The sequence below is a fragment of the Muntiacus reevesi genome, chromosome 1, assembly GCF_963930625.1.
Source record: "Muntiacus reevesi chromosome 1, mMunRee1.1, whole genome shotgun sequence".
In the NCBI taxonomy this organism is placed as follows: Eukaryota; Metazoa; Chordata; class Mammalia; order Artiodactyla; family Cervidae; genus Muntiacus; species Muntiacus reevesi.
The window spans coordinates 80,640,638-80,660,208 of record NC_089249.1 but is presented as its reverse complement, the minus strand read 5'-3'; the positions used below and the strand labels follow the sequence as shown (position 1 = coordinate 80,660,208).

At 45.5% G+C, this 19,571-nt stretch overlaps 1 protein-coding gene across 1 annotated transcript; it reads left to right on the top strand.

The window, feature by feature from the left end:
* The first annotated feature begins 642 nt into the window (after positions 1-642).
* KPRP (keratinocyte proline rich protein) lies at positions 643-2,370 on the top strand. The gene has a single exon (XM_065946476.1). The coding sequence runs from the start codon at positions 643-645 to the stop codon at positions 2,368-2,370; it is 1,728 nt and encodes a 575-aa protein (XP_065802548.1).
* The last annotated feature ends 17,201 nt before the right edge of the window (positions 2,371-19,571 follow it).

The following is a 19,571-nucleotide window of genomic DNA, read 5'->3' as shown; positions in this document are numbered from 1 at the left end:
CCAGGCTTCTTTGTCCATGGGATTTTCCAGGCAAGAAGAATACTGGAGTGGGTTGCCATTTCCTCTTCCAGGGGCTCTTCCTGACCCAGGGATCAAACTTGCGTCCCCTGTACTGCAGGCAGTTTCTTTACCGCTGAGGCACCTGGGAGTCCTGGGGCTTGCTCCCATATGTGCCCTTTTGCATGTTTGCACATATGTGCAAGTTGCCAGTGTGAGCGCTTGAGGACATCCAAGCTCCTGTGGGTGTGGAGTTCCCACTTTGGGTTACAGCCTTGGGAGGAAGGTTCCTGTCTACTTCATATAAAACTCCCTCTCACCTCTTAGGACTTGCTGAAGTGAGGGAATTCTCTTGTCATCAGCGCCCTCTTGTGCTGGACACTGGACTGTCCATTTGCAGTCCCTTTGAAGCTCCCTCAGATCAGGTCTTTTGGCAGATTGAAGGCAGATCTTGTGGGCAGTGGTTACTAATCTTGGGTCCAGCTCACTCTGTAAGGACTCTTGGGTACAAATTGAAGGTAGGGGAGGAAAGGCCAGGAAATAAGCAGGGTATCTTCCCTTTGGTCACCACTCCCCAACAACTCTCACCCTACTGATCTTGGTCTTTCTACCCTCAGGTTCTGCTTACCTACCTGCATCAGAACCATGTGTGACCAGCAGCAGATTCAGTGTTACCAGCCGCACCCCCAGTACTGTGTGACATGTCCCCCCTTCTGCATCTCCCAATCCCCTTGTGCCAACAGCCAGGTGGTGGTCCAAGCCCCCTGTGAGATGCAAATTGTGGAGTGCCCTGCACCATGCCCAGTTCAAGTCTCCCAGGTAAAATGCCAGGCTCCATGTCAGTCTAAAACTACAGAGGTGAAGGGCCAAGCTTCATGCCAGTCTAAGACCACCCAGGTGAAAGGCCAAGCTCCATGCCAGTCTAAGACCACCCAGGTGAAGGGTCAGGCTCCAAGCCAACCTCAGATTACATGTGTTCAAAGCCAGGCTCCATTGCAGTCTGAGGTTTCCTATGTGCAGTGTGAAGGCCCATGCCCCATGCAGACCTGCTATGTAGAATGTGCTCCAGTTTGTTATACAGAAACTTGTTATGTAGAATGCCCAGGCCAGAGCTATGTACCCTGCCCGGCACCTCAGCCTGTCCAGACTTATGTAACAGGTCCCTCGGTGTGCCAGCCTCAGGGAAGATTCTCCACCCAGTGCCAATATCAGGGCTCCTACAGCAGCTGCGCCCCCCAGCGCCAGTCCCGGGCTTCATTTAGCACCTGTGCGCCTCAGTGCCAGACCCAGGGCTCTTACGGGAGCTTTCCTGCACAGAGTCGCTCTCGGAGCACCAGCAGGTGCCTCCCTCCTCGCCAGCTGCAGCCTTCTTACCGCAGCTGCTCCCCACCACGACGTTCTGAGCCCTACTACAGCAGTAGCTGCCTGCCGTCAAGATGTTCTCCGAGCTCCTATAACTATTGTACCCCACCCCGCCGCTCTGAGCCCATCTATAACAGTGACTATTCTCGGCATCCCACTTTGGGCTGCTCTCAGAGATGTGGACCCAAGTGCCGAATAGAGATTTCCTCCCCTCGCTGCCCCAAGCAGGTTCCCCCCCAGAAGTGTTCTGTTCAGATTCCTCCCATCAGACGCTGCCCTGAGAGGTGTGCCCCACGACCCTCCTGGGTTACCTCCTGCCCGGATCTGAGACCACGTACAGAGCCGTGTCCACTCCCAAGCTTCCGTCCTCCGCAGCGTTTGGACCAATGTCCAGAGCCATCATGGCGGCGAAGTCCACCTCCATCTCCATGCCCACGTCCACTTCCGGCTCCACGCCCACATCCACTTCCGGCTCCACGTACGTGTTCACGTCCAGAGCGGTGCGGAAGTCCAGAGTTCCGTCCCTGCTCTCCTCCGCGGCGAATTTTGGAACCTTGTGTGTATCCAGAGCCACGTCCAGTGCCACATCCAGCCCCGCGTCATCCTCGCCCAGTGCAGTGTGATCTTCCAGCACCGCGTCCGTGTCCGCAGCCCTGTGAGCGCCAAGAATCTTTTCCACGTCCGGAGCCAATTCCGCTTCCGTCGCCCTGCCCAAGCCCAGAGCCGTGTGTGGAGCCGCGACGTTGTCCCAGCCCCTGCTCAGGTCCAAATCCAAATCCGTGCACAGGAGACCTAGGCTGTCGTGAGTCCAGTCCACACCGCCTGGACATTGAGGCCCCCATCTGTGGCCCAGCTGGTTATGACTGGTGGCAAGAGAATGAGCCTAGATGTAGGCCTTGCGATGTAGGCCTTCCAGAGTCACAGGGTCTTGGTGGTTGTGGAGACCAAGGAGGCGTAAGTGTTGGAGTGAAAGGTGGAACCCGTGGTGGAGCAAAGGGTGCCTACTTTTAAAGAAAGCACGGCTGAGATGGCTTTACCTTTTGCCCTGAAAATGTTGATCCTCGATTCCCAGCAGCCGCAATTTCCAATGTTTTCTGGTTTGTATCTCTTCAAAGACTTTCAGAGGCTCCCTGCTGCAGAAGTGATGTCCAAACTCCTTTGCCTGCCATCTCAGGATCCACATCTGGGTCTCAGACACCTCTTTAGCCTCACATCTGACTCCTCCCCAAACACATCCTTTGCTCTAGCCAGACCAGTCTGGCCACCATGGCACATCTTGGGTGTTTCCCAAGACTTCCTCTTGGGGTCCCTGCCCCCAAGCCTCTGCTCACTCTTTCCCTACTACCTGGACCACTTCACTGCTACTCCCAGTATCTAAAAATCCAACCTATATTTCAAGACCTATTCCTTGGAGCCTTTTGTATTTGTTCCTCTCTGCAGGAGCCTGGACTGATTTCCTAGAATTCATTGCATCATCCACACCATCCATTTGGCAACTGCCTTGCAACATCTCTTGAATTGTTATTTCACTTTTCAGGTGTGTCTGTCCTACCTGCCCAGCTAGGTTGTAAACTCCCATAGGAGTGGAGTCAGAGTATCCCCAAAGTCCTGTGCTTCTCCTGGAGCAGGCAGCTCCTCAGCAAGGCTTATGGTTTGCAGCTTGAGCTATGGTCTGTCCTGATGTGCAACCACAGGACTGCAGACAAGAGGAAACCATGCAACAATAAAGATGATGATACCCTCACACACTAAGTCCTACATGGTGCCTGTGTCCTTTCTCCTTCCTGACTCCCTAGGATGAGTTGTTTTTGTTTTTTTTTCTTTCTTGGGTTTATTTTACTCATGGTCTGAGCTTTCCTTAGCCTAGACTGAGTGGGCTGCCTTGTGGGTTTTCTGTCTACCATCAGTGTCCCTGGCCCCTGCTGGGAAAGGTGGATGAAGGGGATGAGGAATAAGGGAACAGGGAGGATAACTCTTGCTTATTTAGAGGTAAAGGTCTCAGGCCAGGGTTGGGTAGGTCACTCAACTCTGGGGCCTTAGTCATAGCCATGTGACTTCTGTGGAGTCAGTGGGGGGAGGAGGGAGTCTGGGATAGGCTCTCTGGGGTACTTTGCACAGGACACACTCTTGTTTGGTTCAGAATAAATGATTCGCTTTTTTTTTTTTTTTTTTTGACACAATAGAAAAGGACACATCTGAGGCTGAGTTTGCATTCCTTGATTGCTCCCAAGTTCCATTAGGCATGGGTATATGGGTATATGAAGGAAGGGCTTAGAGAAGCAGAAAAGGGGAAGATGCCTCTGCCTCCCTGCAGATGAGATGGATACCACAGAGGATGCTGGGAAATGATGCTGGGATGGACTTCTCTAGAGAAGAGAGTGTGCTGAGGCCACCTTGGTCTTAGAAGATGAAAAAGTCTCCTCTTAGGAGAGCAGCAGGGGTGGCTTTGGCCTGGGCAATAGTGCCCTCCTCCACGCAGGCCACAACACAAAAAGACCCTGTAGCTCTAGCTCAATAGTCTGGAACCACAGATCCAGGGCCTCGCCTTTCAGATGTCTTCCCCTCACCCAAGGGATCCAGTCCCTCAGTGTCAATGATGAAGACACAAGAGACCACATAGTAAAACCCAGTGTTGTACAAAAGAAAACCAAGGCTTTTATGTGAAATCCACTCATTCATTTTTTAATTGACAAATATTCATTGCTTATCTGCTAGGAAGGTACTCATAAAAGGGAGAAACATAATGCTTATTTGCTGTCACAGCTTAGCACACTGATTCTCAGGGTGGTACCCAGAACAGTAGCATCAGCCTCACCTAGGACCTTGTTAGAAATGCATATGTATCACTCCAGACCTATTAAAGCAGAGAATCTGAGAGTGAGGCCAAGAAAACTGTTTTAACCAGGCCTCTAGGTATTTATTTTACTTTCTTTCCCAGATATTTCTGATACCTGGTAATATTTGGTCATTATTGATTTAGTGAAATGCCTCATGCAGGTAGAAAATGAATATGTATATGAATGTGCATGTGTATGTGTATACATATTCTCTAATTTCTACAACAGTCCATCACAAAGATATTATCAACTTGCCATTTGACAGAGGTGGAAACGTAATCCCACAGGATTTATGACTTGCCTAGTTGTGCAGCCAGATGTCATTCACAACCTGTACTCTTTCCTGTTAGACATGGTCCCATCCATCTTGGTCACAGCCTCTTCCATAGATCTTTCCTGTGTCAACTAAGTCATTTTTCCAACAACATTTTGGAGTTGTCTCACAGGTTTTTCTCCACTTTCACCTTGCTTCTTCTCTGAAAATCCAGGCTGCTCTGGGACTGCACTTGCTCTGTGGCCTAGGCCCCAGAGGTCTGGTTGGGTCCAAATGGCTCCCATGGGCATCTGAGAGTTTCCATCACCCCAGCCCTTGAGTCAGAATGAAGATAGCAGGATGGGGAGAGGCCTGGAAGCCCCAGATAGCAATTTTCATTAGATCTTGCCCCTGTTGTCACCAACACACTACTGACAGGAACCCCCTTGTCTGGGGAGAGGTGGGGAGTAGCCACCCCCCAGCCCCACCTGAGGTACAGAAGAAACTCAGACTGCCTGGGAGGGAAGGGCTTTCACTTCTAAGAAACTGCTCCCTCTCCAGGTGCAGAAGAAGGTCATGACACAGGCTCTTGATTACAGTGTCCCACTACCTGTCCTATCCTCAGGGGGCAGACTCTGGTCCGCAGGATAATTAGGCCTGGATATGCAAAGGGACTAGACGATGTTAGAATATAGGGGTCCCTGAGTGAGTCAGTCTGGGGTTGAACCAGGGAACCCCTGACAGCCTGGTGCCCACTGGCAGACCGAGGCTGTGATGCCATCGCCCAGTAGCCAGAGGGGCTCAAGGTCCAACACGCCTCTCTCCCAGCCCTAGTCTGAACTGGCCTCAACAGTCCTCCACTTCCTCTGACAGGATGCCCTGCCTTGAGCACCCAGGCAGCCCATAGTGAAGAGTCACAGCCCATCTATAGCACTCAGAGAAAAGCGGTACCCAGGAGGATGTGGGTTTACATGTCCTTTTGGGGGCTTTCCATGTTTCTCAGTATGTCTGTTTGGCTGTTGTTTCTGTCTGTGTGCTTTAGAAGCTCAGGGGTTTTAAAATGTGTTTGGCAGTGGAGACTGAGAACTCAAAAGCAAGGTTCGGGATACCCTGCAGTCCTTCAACACTGGCTTTGCACGGTCATCTCCTCACTCCCCACTCTCCATCTCTTTGCTGACGACCTGCCTCCCAGGTCTTTCTCTCTTTTCCTTCTATGTCAACGGTTTGAACAAAACTTAAAGTGTCTCCCGGACCAGGGCTGAACATTCCAGAGGGAAAAAAAATCATTCATAAAATGCTTTAAAGGTGTTCTAAGAGCTGTGAAAGACTCCCCTTGAATTCCACACTAACCTGAGGCAACCCACTTGTTGCACAATATCATTTCCATTTAACAGTTTGATAGACTATTGCTAGAAATGCCACTTCACTAGTCAAGTCACAAGCAATGTGAAGCAGGGGTCAGCCAAACCTTTGTACCTGGCATCCAGTCATGCTGCATCAGAATAAGGGCCCAGTTACCAGAGATGAGGGCTAAGTAGTCCAAGGGATTGTAAGAAATTGGGTCTAAGCCTCATGTCTCATTCCTTGGAATCCTGCTTCTATCTATCTGCAGTTCTCCTTTCTTTCACTTCTTCTAAGCCTCCCTTCTTATTGCAAAATTCAGACTTAATTTGAAGAAAGTAGGGAAAACCACTAGACCATTCAGGTATGACCTAAATCAAATTCCTTATGAATATACAGTGGAAGTGGCAAATAGATTCAAGGGATTAGATCTGATACACAGAGTCCCTGAAGAACTATGGACAGATGATTGTGACATTGTAGAGGAGGCAATACTCAAGACCATTCCCAAGAAAAAGAAATGCAAAAAGGCAAAATGGTTGTCTGAGGAGGACTTACTGAGAAAAGAAGAGAAGCTAAAGGTAAAGCAGAAAAGGAAAGACATGCCCATTTGAATGCAGAGTTCCAAAGCATAGCAAGGAGAATAAAGAAAGCCTTCTTCAGTGATCAATACAAAGAAATAGAGGAAAACAATAGGATGGGAAAGACTAGAGATCTCTTCAAGAAAATAAAAGATACCAAGGGAACATTTCATGCAAAGATGGGCACAATAAAGAACAGAAACTATATGGACCTAACAGGAACAGAAGATATTAAGAAGAGGTGGCAAGAATACATAGAACTATACAAAAAATATCTTCATGACCCAGATCACCACGATGGTGTGATCACTCACCTAGAGCCAGACATCCTGGAATGCGAAGTCAAATGGGCCTCGGGAAGCATCTCTATGGACAAAACTCTTGGATGTGATGGAATTTCTGCTGAACTATTTAAAATCCTAAAAGATGATGCTGGGAAAGTGGTGCACTTGATATGCCAGCAAATTTGGAAAACTCAGTAGTGTCCACAGGACTGAAAAAGGTCAGTTTTCATTCCAATCTCAATGAAAGGCAATGCCAAAGAATGTTCAAACTACTGCACAATTGCACTCATCTTCCACACTAGCAAAGTAATGCTCAAAACTCTGCAAACCAGGCTTCAACAGTACATGAACCATGAAATTCCAGATGTTCAGGCTGGATTTAGGAAAGGCAGAAGAACCAGAGATCAAATTGCCAACATCTGTTGGATCATTAAAAAAACGAGGGTTCCAAAAAAACCTCTACTTATGCTTTATTGACTACACCAAAGCCTTTGACTGTGTGAATCACAACAAACTGGAAAATTCTTGAAGAGATGGGAATACCAGACCATCTGACCTGCCTCCTGAGAAATCTGTATGCAGGTCAGGAAGCAACATTTAGAACTGGACATGGAAGAACAGACTGGTTCCAAATTGGGAAAGGAGTACATCAAGGCTGTATGTTGTCAACCTGCTTATTTAACTTATATGCAGAGTACATCATGAGAAACGCTGGGCTGGAAGAAGCACAAGCTGGAATCAAGATTGCCAGGAGAACTATCAATAGCCTCAGATATGCAGATGACACCACCCTTATGGCAGAAAGCAAAGAACTAAAGAGCCTCTTGATGAAAGAAGAGAGTGAAAAAGTTGGCTTAAAACTCAACATTCAGAAAACTAAGATCATGGCCTCTGGTCCCATTACTTCATGGGAAATAGATGGGGAAACAAGGGAAACAGTGAGAGATATTATTTTTTGGGTCTCCAAAATCATTGCAGATGGTGACTGCAGCCATGAAATTAAAAGACACTTGCTCCTTGAAAGAAAAGCTGTGACCAACCTAGAAAGCATATTAAAAAGCAGAGACATTACTTTGCCAACAAAGGTCCACCTAGTCAATGCTATGGTTTTTACAGTAGTCATGTATGGATGTGATAGTTGGACTATAAAGAAAGCTGAGCACTGAAGAATTAATGCTTTTGAACTGTGATGTTGATGAAGACTATTGAGAGTTCCTTGGACTGCAAGGAGAGCAAACCAGTCTATCTTAAAGGAAATCAGTTCTAAATAATCATTGGAAGGACTGAGGCTGAAGCTGAAACTCCAATACTTTGACCACCTGATGCGAAGAACTGACTCATTGGAAAAGACCCTGATTGAAGGCAGGAGGAGAAGGGGAACAACAGAAGATGAGGTGGTTGCATGGCATCACCTACTCGATGGACATGGTTTGAACAAGCTCCAGGAGTTGGTGATGGACAGGGAAGCCTGGCGTGCTGCAGTCCATAGGTTCACAAATAGTTGGACATGACTGTGTGACTGAACCTAACTGAACTGAAGCCTCCCTCCTTGAGATTAGCATCCTCACTGTCGAATGAGGAAATCACCCTAGATGTCCTTAAAGGCTGTCTTCATACCAGGTGAATTTCCATAATTTCTCTTTGTTACAGGCACAAGGCTAGGGTGGAGTAAGCTGGGAACCTACTTAAAGACATGGAATCCCAGGATCCAACCCAGAACTACTTAATTTGAATTTCCAGCAATAAAATCTTGGACTGTAGTTGAAAATTATTCTGATCAGCTGGGTGGGGAGACCATTGCTACAATGAACACCCAGGGGCCTGAGCTTACTCTATACCTACAAGGAACATTAAAGCTGGTACATATCTGGCTGCAACATGAGTAGAACGTGGACACGATGGCAATAGGGTGTTGATCATTAAGTTTTTATGTGTGTGTGTGTGTGTGGGAGGTTTTAGGTAATTATCCTCTGTGTAGAGTCAAATTTCTACTCAGTCTAGAAACACCTTAAGATAAAGTCCTTCTTCCTTTCTCTCAGTTAACCCTCCAGCCCCACTGCCACTAAAATTACTTAGAATGGAGCACTTGTCAGTGGCTGATGAGGGGTGGGGTGGTGTCCAGTATATGTAAGATATTTTTACTGGGATAGGAGAAGCCAAGTTTTGGCATAGCTCTCCTTTACCCAGGAATTTCCCAAATATTAAGAGGGAGAAATTCCACACTCCATAGTTTGCCCGATGGATTAAAATAGTCCAGGATGAATAAGCAAATAGAACTGTCATGCGTAAGGAAGTAGCTTAGCTGTTCATAATGGTTTAGCTAGGTGTATGGCAGTAATCAGAAGGCAGGCAGTGCGCATGTAGATACTTCATTGACAAGTGGGAGAACAGTCAGGTGGTGAGCAAGATTTGGTCCTTGGCCACAACATACTCCTGATTTCTGACCTGGTTTGGACATCCCAGGGGATCCACATGCTTATGGCCTGAGACTAGGAAGAAAGAGAGGGTGATGGTGATGCAAGATGACTCATGTTTTTCCCCATCACCAGGGACCATCAAACTCATTCCTCCAAAAGAAGAAGTTCCCTGACTTGGAAGGTTAAAGTAGAAGTACCTAGAAGCCTAGAAATAACTCAAGATGTGCCAAACCTGCCCACCACATTCCTCACTACATCCTATCACGGGAGCCCTGAGTTGGGTTAACACCTTCCCTCTGTTCTCTGGTACTAACAGCTATCAGGGAAAAAAACATGTATCAACTTGTATCAACACATCCATTCATTTGGCAAATCTTTATGGAGCCTCAGTGCTCTGCCAGGAACTGTGCTTATTCCAGGAGAGGCAATGGTGAGCCAGGCAGACCTGGTTTGTCTCGCCAAGAGGTTGAGAGACAATAGAGGTCATAAGAGTTTCTGTGTGGGGGCACAGGATACTGAGGAGGCCCAGTGGAGGGGCATTTGCAGGGGTCAAGTGCCTGGAGGAGGCAGATATGACCAGCAATGTGAAGGACAAGTGGGAGTTATCTAATGAATGGAGGGAAGAGGAACTGTGTTCCAGACAGAGATGATAATAGGTGTGCTATCAGAGCAAATGGTATAATGACAGAAGCCCTTGGAGGGGTATTTCTTCCTTCATTGATCATCTCCCCTGGTTCCTAACACTTTCATGGTCCCCAGATTCCATTCTTATCCTGCTCTAATGAGCTTCTTATCAGCCTCTTAGAGAAACACTTGAGAAGAAACTCACTGAAATTCCAGGTGTGGAATTCAAGCGATGGGGAAATTGAACAGTAGGCAGTGATTCAACATGGGTTGGAATAATGGACTTTATCTGATATGATAAAATATAGTTAAGATAAATGTGAAGTTATGAATTTAATTTAAATGTTAACTGCACTCAAGATAGAAGATGAGTTGGTATTTGTAAACCTGCACATATGGAGAAAGCATGGTTGATTACAACTTAATACAGGCCAAGAGTGAGATTGTCTGTGGCAAATGGTGATGAACTCTTGTTCTTAATAGTTAGGCCTGAGTGTGATGCTCTGCTTGGCACACACAGTACACACCTGGGTACCTAGTTTGTTCAGCTCAGATCAAACAGGAGTGAGGCAGAAGATGATGACCTACTGTGTGCCAGCCACCACCTGAAGAGGAAACCTACATTCTTACTCATATTCACCCCTTGAAAAGATGCTATGATTTGCTCCAATTTATAGACAGTCTCCTCTCTATCTCTCTCTCTCACACATACACTATCTAGCAAGGTTAACTAATTTATCTGGTCACACATCTAAGACCTGATAATCCTAGAATCCAAGTCCAGGCTTCTCTTACTCCCAGACTTGGTCTGCCTCCCTGTGAAAGGCAGAGTGATGTTACAAAAAGAGTAGCATGTTGCAGTCTTCCACTATTTGAAAGGCTTTTTTTTTTTTCATAGAAAATGTAACTCAAGAGCTGAAATCAAATGAATGGGAAGCATAAAGAAAAGATTTTGGCTAAAAATAAAGAAGATAGCAGAACTGTTTGGAAATGGAATATTTATCCACACATTCAACAAATATTTATTCAAATATTAATCAAGTTTTTACTATGTGCCAGGTGTTTGGATGCTTGGGATATATCAGTGAACAAATCAGACAAAGATTATCATTCTCAAGGTGTTCAAGCCACTAGGGAAGCCATGCTGATATTCTAGCAAAGAAAAATGTAAAGAGTGGATGTGTTTTTAAATTATATAATAAAATATCCAAACCACTTTAGAGGCAAAAACAAGTAAAGCAATGAAGATGATCTGTGCATGCATCCCGGATTGCATAGGAAGGGGAGAGGGACTGAACTTGGTGTGTGGCAAAAAGGGGCTCAGAGGGGTGTGGAAATGTGAACCAGCACACAGGAATAGATAAGACAGGATGGACATGATGGAAAGTGAACTTGATGCCAGCCCCACCTCTTACTAACTGAGAGGTCTTAGCTTAGCTTAGGTCTTAAGCTAAGATGTAGCTTAGCTGAGTCTCCCTGACACTTAGCTTTTACATCTATAAAATTCAGCTAAAAAAAGGCATACACCTGTCTGGGTCACATTGAGAGTTAAATGAGATACATTATTTAAAACATTTTGTATGTTACGAAGTACTACAAATCCATTTGTTTTTGGCAGTAAGAAGGTCAGTTTTAAGGAGAGGAGGAGAGGAAAGATCTAGCAATTGGCCCTGGGAACTGTCCTCTTGATAAAAGAGGTAGACCACATAAACAGGGAAGTCCGGGCCCAAGCAGAGGCCGAATGAGTAGATGAGAAGCACAAACAGGAGTGAACGTGGTCAGCTTGATCTCCAGTGGCCTCGGCCTGCAGTGGGCTTAAAGCCAGGTTTTGGTTCCCAGACAGAGATTGAGTTTGGGCTGTGATAGTGAAAGCATTGAATCCTAGCCACTAGACCATGAGGAACAGTGGCCAGTGACAGGGCCTGGACCATCAGCTATACAGAAATGAATTTCCACAAAGAGATGGAAAGTAGTGAAACCATCAAAGTGTTTATTAGGAGGAAAAAAAGTACAGTACATGTGGATAGACACATGGAGTCGCACCCCCTTGAATCACTTTTTGGGAAATTTTTCTCCAGGTTTCCTTTGGCCAATTATCTCGCTTTGACTAGTTTTGAGTCAGAATTTGTTATAATACAAGGTCCTCCTATGTGTGCATGTGCATCTTTTAGCCAAGATGGATTCTAGCAAAGAGGCCTATGGGTAGTTGACATCACTTACTATGAGGTGACACCCTCTCTCTTTTGACCTCCAAGGAACCTTTCTGTGTATGTGTAGGAACCTTTCTGTGTCTGTGTATGTATGGGGAGGTCTCCTGACTTTGAGAATGAGAAATATGTGGTCTCTTATTTTCTATCAGGGGCTTCCCAAATGGCACAGTGATTTAAAAACCTGCCTGCCAATGCAGGAGACTCAAGAGACGTGGGTTTAGTCGCTGGATTGGGAAGATCCTCTGGAGTAGGAAATGGCAACCCACTCCAGTTTTCCTGCCTGAGAAATTCCATGGACAGTGAAACTGTAGGCAGGCTACAGTCCATGGGGTCACAAAGAGTTGGACACAACTGGGCACTCACACACACACACACACACACACACACACACACATACATCTTCTATCTGTGCAGAGCCCAGCCTTTTCCCTCAATTGCCCTGCTATTTTTATCTGGGAGTATTGGTTCACCAGAAACTGACTCCAACTGCTTGCCCCAGGGCCCATCTATCTCCTGCCTCAAGCTGGATCAAATGGGGGGCTTGGAAGAAAAGCAATTGAAGAAGTAAAGGGACATGGAATGGCAGACAGAAGAGGGATAAAGTGATTGGTGCTGGAAAATGGCTGAGGCAAAACGCTGAATCTAGAAAGAGAAGAAGTTTTGAGATCAGAGAGTTCAAGTACCAGGGTGGATGTTGGGTTTAAGGATACTGAGATGAGCAGCCATCACAAATGAGCATCAGCTTATTGATGCCCTGCCGCCAGTTTACCACTGGTGTGTCTCCTTGGACTAGCCAGAGGGACAGGTGGTACCAGGGAGGAGACAGGAGGAGAGGCTCTCCATCAGTCAGAGATACTTTGTAGGCTTGAATGGAGATTGAACCCTTAGTCACTCGAAGGCCTCCTGACTTGACCCTGCCTGGATAAAAAGGCTGGGTTGAGCAAGCATTTCATTCATCATTTATTTCCACAGCATCTCATTTGCATTCTTCAGAGGTTTGTTTTATTCAGTCAGAAATCCAGGAGCTGTTTCCAATGAGTATAGTCTTAATCCTCCAGTAGCAAACAGCGTTTCTCACCCTCAGCTATACTGACATTTGTTGTTGTTTAGTCGCTAAGTCGTGTCCAGATCTTTGCAACCCCGTGGCCTGTAGCCTACCAGGCTCCTCTGTCCATGGAATTTCCCGGACAAGAATACCAGGGTGGGTTGCCAGGGTACCAATACCACAGACCTCTTCCTTATCTGAATCCCTTGGCACCAAATAAAATTTAGGACATTTTTAAAAAGGAGGATAGTCAATAAATAGAATTTATTTTTGATAATAATGCTGCAGGAATACTTCAGAGTTGGCCATGTACAACCCCAACACCATGGATTTTGCTGACCTAAAACCAACTGCCAGATATTTCTCCAGCAAAGATGAGTTTATTTGGAATCCTCAGTGAATTGCAATTTGGTGTCTGCAACCATGGGGAGTCGCGTACAAGTCCCTACTTGGTGAGGAAAGGAGAACACGTTTATAAAGGGGAGAAGGACGTTGGGAGGGCTGTAGTTAACAAGAGTCCATGGTTTTTCATTGGCTGAGTCTTTGCCAGGAAGGAAGAGTCTTTTTCTTCCCGATGTGCTGTTATCCTTGCAGGGCATGAGCGCTCCCCCTGGTGGCGCCAGCCTTTATTTAACTGAGATATTCACATAATTTTTTACAAACTCAAACCAAGGAGTCCACCACATCTTGGGGAGGCAGGTTGTATAGTTCAGATCCTCCACCCCTCATGGCTTCAGGGTTCCCTCAGAGAGGTCATTTGTATTTCTGCAACAGAACATAGGAACATTCACCGTAAGGTGAAGAGACCTCACTGTCAACTCAGTTCAGGGTTTTTTTTTTTGCCACCAAATGGCTATCATAAACAATCAGACAAGAAACTCAGGTTTCTAAGGTCTTTGGATTTGGAATTCATGAGAAAGGAATTATCAGGCTGTGACAACATCTAGGGGATTATCAGCAGTGACTTTCTCAGCTCTTCCCCCACTGGTGTTGTCCTCTGTCCCAGTCTCCTGCATGAATCCCCAGCATAAATGTGGTTATCCTTACTCTGCTAAAATGACAAACATACAAGTAACAATCATAAAATTGAACCAAGGCCTTCAGTGGATTTTTGGTGAACATTGCATAAAACCTGGAGGACTGACCCTGGCTGTAGTCTCCCCCAAATCTGGACCTAGTCTTCTTTTCTGCCTTATTCTGTGCCTCACCCTCCCTCCCTACTCCATCACACGTGCCCTACATTCCAGTCACGCTGGACCACTCTGCTCACAAAAGGCCACCTGTGTCCTCCTGCACCATACGTACTCTCACACTGCTCTTCTCCACTGAATGTCCTCCTGGTTCCTCCCCAGGGATCAAGGCTTCACCACCCTTTAAAGCCTGTATTCGTACCAGACCTCTTTGACAAATCTTTCTGGTTACCTTCTTCAGAATTCCTTTCTCTTTTACCTATTTTCCAACACTAATTTGTATCTTCCCCCTAGACATGCTTTACTACTTACTGGATTTTTTTTAATAGCATTTTGGATTTATTAGTTAACAATTTTTATGAAATTTGGAAAAATTTTGACTGTTGTTTTAAACTATATTTCCTCCTCCATTCTATTTATTTTATCTTCTGGACTCTAACATGTATGTATACTGTTTGCTATTTTTCAACAGATTATCAATCATCTGTTCATTTTTCCCCAATATTTTTTCCTCTCTTCCATTTCAGTTTGAATAATTTTTTCAAATTCAGGTTCACCAATCTGTTCTTCTGTGCTTTACAATCTGCTAAGACCATCCAGTGAGTTTTCTGACATTATATTTAATTTTGAACTTATTTTTTTCAGATAATCTGTTTCTCATTTTTTAAACTTCCTTTTGGTCACTTTTAACCTTGGGGAACATAGGAAATCTATATTGCAATAATGAAAATTTTTAATGAATATTGAATATGTCTGTTCTTAAGTATACCAGTCGCACCACTTGAAGTCACACTTTAAAACCTCTTCTTTGGTCACTTTCTTTTTTCACTTGTCCCATTTTTACTTTACTTCATTCCTTGGGAATCAGGCTATAATTTAGGGAAATATGCCTCTCTTCAGTCCTCTTCTCCTATTTTAATTCTAGAGGTCTCCTCGTAAAGTCAGATTATTTGAGGTATATTGGAAAAAATGGCATTTAGTTTTAATAAGATCCACCTAGTTTTAAAAGATAGCTATGACTTAATAAAAGCCCATTGTTTGTTAAAAATTCGTGTCTGAATCTATTTTTCTTTATGCTTGTCTATCAACCTGGACATCACCCAGCGCTGAATACCATCTGGTCTACTTCCTCTTTGCCATCTTAATTTGTAGATCCTGAAGAAGACATTTCTGTCATAATCTCAATTTAAAATATTAGAAAGCTAAGGTTATGATAGAATATTCTATTCTGATATGGTTCTAGTAATCAGAATATTCTATTCTGATATGAAATATCACCTGCCACATCAATAAACAAAGGATGTCACCGTCATCAGAGATTGTAGCCACCATCAATGGTGAGCTGGTGAGCCCCAAGGAAAAGAATACCTGCTATCTAGCAGTCATCAGATGCAGCCACTCCCTATGGTGAGTCCTCGGGAAATTTGGGATGTGTAAACAGAGGATACTGGTCCCAGATAGCTGAGGCACATCTCAAAGGAATGATTTCAGTGAGCCCAGACTCTTGCATCTTCCCAAACACAGAAAAGTGCTAAGTTCCTTAATTTAAGATATCTGGTTTTCTTTTACTGATAGTAATCTTTTGCACCTACTATTTGCTCTTTGTTGCAAAACTCCTATATATCCTAGTTTCCCCCCTCACCTCCTCTCAATTTTCTCAGGGTTACTTGAGATGCTATTTCCAGGACTTGAAGTCCTAAAAATTTTCACCAAATAAAACATAACTCTAAAGTCTCAAACTGTGAATGTATTTTTCGGTTGACAGTCATACACACATACACACACCCCACAACTTAGACATGTAGATTTTTACTCCAAGCTATCTAGATGCAAAGGTCCAGATGAAAAATTAATATCTAGGGTGGAAGAAAAGGCATCATGTGACCAGGTCCCTCAGTGGGAAGAGAAGGCTGTGAAGAGAGCCATGTTCCATGGGAAGTAAGGCAACAGAGGATTCCATGAAAGCTGGTGCCTGTTTCCACCCACTATAGCCCTCATTTTAGCAGGTGTTTTCCTAGCCAGGAGCGGCTGCCCTGAGCCACGTAGAGGGAGGCAGGGAAAAACTGCCAGTCATCACCTGTCACAGGAACCATGTGGGTGGCAGGAGGCAGTCCTCTCATGCCCAGGCCCTGGCTCACACCTGAGGGCAGAGTCCAAGGCCAGGATAAAAGGGCCTGTGGGCCAGAGCACCTCCATCCACTCCTCTCCTGAGGTGCTGACGACTCTGTGCTGTGTGTGCACCGGTGAGTGTTCACTGGGAGTGGGAGCAGGGCCTTTCGCAGAGGATACTCAGACCAGAGGGGAGGGCAGGGCAGAAACTTTGGGGCTGGAGTTGTGGCCAGCAAGGACAAAAGCTCAGGAATCTGAAGGAGGGAAGGATAAGATGAGTGAGAGAGACCAAGAGCTACTGGGAAGATTCTTGTGACTGGTGCTGGAGCTTTAGAGAAACCAAATGGTTTTCAGTTGCTGGGTGTGTTTTTCTGCTTTTAGGGTATAAAAATACTGACCTCTAGATTATGCTGGAGTGGGGTGTATAATGGAAACATCATTTTTGAAACATATCCCTACCCAGTTGTAGAAATAATGGACTGAGGATGCTGGTACCTAGTGGAGAAAATCAGAGACACTTGTGGATCTGTTTGGATTCCAACACGAAGATCCATAGTGAGGCTGAGCAGCCCAGTGACAGGCCTGGGGAGCAGGATATAAGACAGTCTTTGGGTTGGGAGTCAGGGAACCTGGGGATGAAACTGTGATGTGTTTGTGAATAGCCCCAACCCAGTGAATTTGCCTCTGTTTGTTTCAGTTTCTTCTGAAATGAGCTGATTGGGACACATTGACTCCAAGGCCCTTTGCAGTTGCAATTTTCTATGTTCTGCAAAATGAAAACATGTCAGAAATTCTTCAGGGAGAGGAAGATTTTGCTTTTTCCTTAATGAGGCTTTCAGCTCTAAAATGGTCCCTACATTGGACATTTTCAAGGATCTTGGTGACGTGGTAGAGAAAATGCTGACCTGGAGCCAGTTTATTTCCTGGTCCCTTTTCTGACACTGAGGAATTGTTAATGAGCACAAAAGAGATGATTTTCTTATGTCTGATCTGAAAGCTTTCAAGATAAAGGGGCTAGAAAGATGCTAAAAGTTCAGGAAGGGGCAGGGAGGTCTCTGTGTGCTGGTCTGACCTGCTGTCTGTCTCTCCCTCAGATCCTGAACCCGCCCACCACCAAGATGTCCTGCCAGCAGAACCAACAACAATGCCAGCCCCCTCCCAAGTGTGCCCCCAAGTGCTCCACCCCTAAATGCCCCCCAAAGTGCCCCCCAGTCTCCTCTTGCTGTGGCTCCAGCTCCGGGGGCTGCTGTGGCCCCAGCTCCGGGGGCTGCTGCAGCTCTGGGTCTGGGGGCTGCTGCCTGAGCCACCACAGGCGCCGCAGGTCCCACCACTGCAGACCCCATAGATCTGACTGCTGCAGCCATCCCTCGGGAGGCTCCGGGTGTTGTGGAGGGGGGAGTGGTCAGTCCTCTGGAGGTGGCTGCTGCTGAAGTAGATCCTGAGCCAAGAAGAGCTGAATTAGAGGCATGAAAAGACAAGGCCATCTTCCTTTGGCCTGACTGTCTGCTGAGATGTATCAGTGAAGATTTCAAATTTTGTCCTAGAAGTTTCTTCTGACCTGGAATCCAGAAATCTCTGTTCTTTCCTAAAAACTCACCTGTTGATTCCTGATCCCATCTCTTCAAGCTGCCTTGGGAACCCCAGAGAATCATTCTTATGCCACTGGCAGTTTCCTACCTGAAATGAAACAATAAAACAAATCATCCATTTACCACCTTGTCCTGGACTGTTTTCCACTTACTTGCCGATGTACCAGGAAAGACAAGCATGTCTGCTACCCTCTGCCCTTTCTTCACTTGTTATCTGGACCCTAGACTAGTATCAGTTGCTTTCAAGACTCACTGAGTCCTTAAGATTAAATTCCTCCAACTCCTGTCCTCATTAAAGCTGAAACTAGTTGCTCTCAGAGGAGGTCAGGAAACAGAAATTAAGATGTTTGCTTTAACAGGCAGAACTTTATGTAAGGAACTGCTGACTTATTGAAGAACTGAAAGGCAAATAAAGGTTAATAAGTAGCAAGTTCAACTACCACTTCTAGGCACAGGGAGAAATGCTGATATGGGTCCTGATAGATGCTTCAAGGCCTGAAGCTCCTTACAAACAAGGAGACAAACTCTCTTGGATCGTCCCTTCTCTTTACCTTTTGATCTCTGGTGAGTCCAGAAGTCAGCATCCAGCAGTGGAGGCTGAACTTAATTTCTTCTCTGCCTCCCATGTATGGGAGCCTTCCTGCCCACACATAAGAAATTCTCCACAATTCCCGTTGATTTTGAGGTCAGGATGTCCACACAGTCCAGGCAACACATTGGGATCCAGGATGCTCGCTCTGACCACCCTCTTCCCTATCTTAGACAGTCAAACAGTGGGAGGAGAACTTCACCATCTTTCACCATCATGGACTAGAGCAAGAAGGACAGGCCCTCCAGCAGACTTGGTGACCCTCATCTGCACATTCTCTGAAAAACACCTCCTACTCTGTTACTGCCCTGAGTCCTGAGGACAGGGTGATATAAGAACTGTCAATGATGGAGCACTTCCAATTGTTAGGCTGGTGGTCTAGTGGCTAGGATTAGGTCCTTTCACCACTATGACCTCGGTTCAATCCCCGGTCAGGTAAAATGTGCTTTGGGGGGCTTAACTGGTGGTGCTAGTAGTAAAGAACCTGCCTGCCAATGTAGGAGACATAAGAAATGTGGGTTCGATCCCTGGGCTGGGAGAATCCCCTGGAGGAGGAACTGACAACCCACTGTGGTACTCTTGCCTGGAGAATCCCATGGACAGAGGAGCCTGGTGGAGTTAAGATTACTGTATCATTACTATTGGTAATTAGCTACAAGGAGCATCCTTATGCATATATTCTTTTCTTACCATTCCCTTATTTCCTTAGGCTAAGTTCCTATATATTCAAACACTGAAAAAAGTATGCTCATTTTACATTTTAATTCATTCACACATCATAAAGTCTGTATTAAATGAATGAATCATCATACAGTCATGCATGATAATTATATCAACTTATTTTCAAGCCAGTGAAGTTTGAGTGCCCAATTCCATGCATCCCCTCCAACAATGAGAGTCTGTCAAGCACTCAATCTTTGCCAGTGAATGAATACACTGGATTGACACTATTCCATAAGACACTTCCTTTTAATTTGTCAATCTTTTTTGATTGGTAACATTGCATATATTTTCAATTATTCTTTGGCCATTTGTATTTAATTTCTGATATGTGTGTCAACTGAAAAATATAGTCACAACCTGAAAGTAGAGAGTTGTTTTATTCGGTGGGAATTCTTGGGACTTCAGGCTCAGGAGGTAGTA

Coding starts and splice junctions, on each gene's coding strand:
- KPRP (XM_065946476.1), top strand. CDS start 643: ATGTGTGACCAGCAGCAGATTCAGTGTTACCAGCCGCACCCCCAGTAC.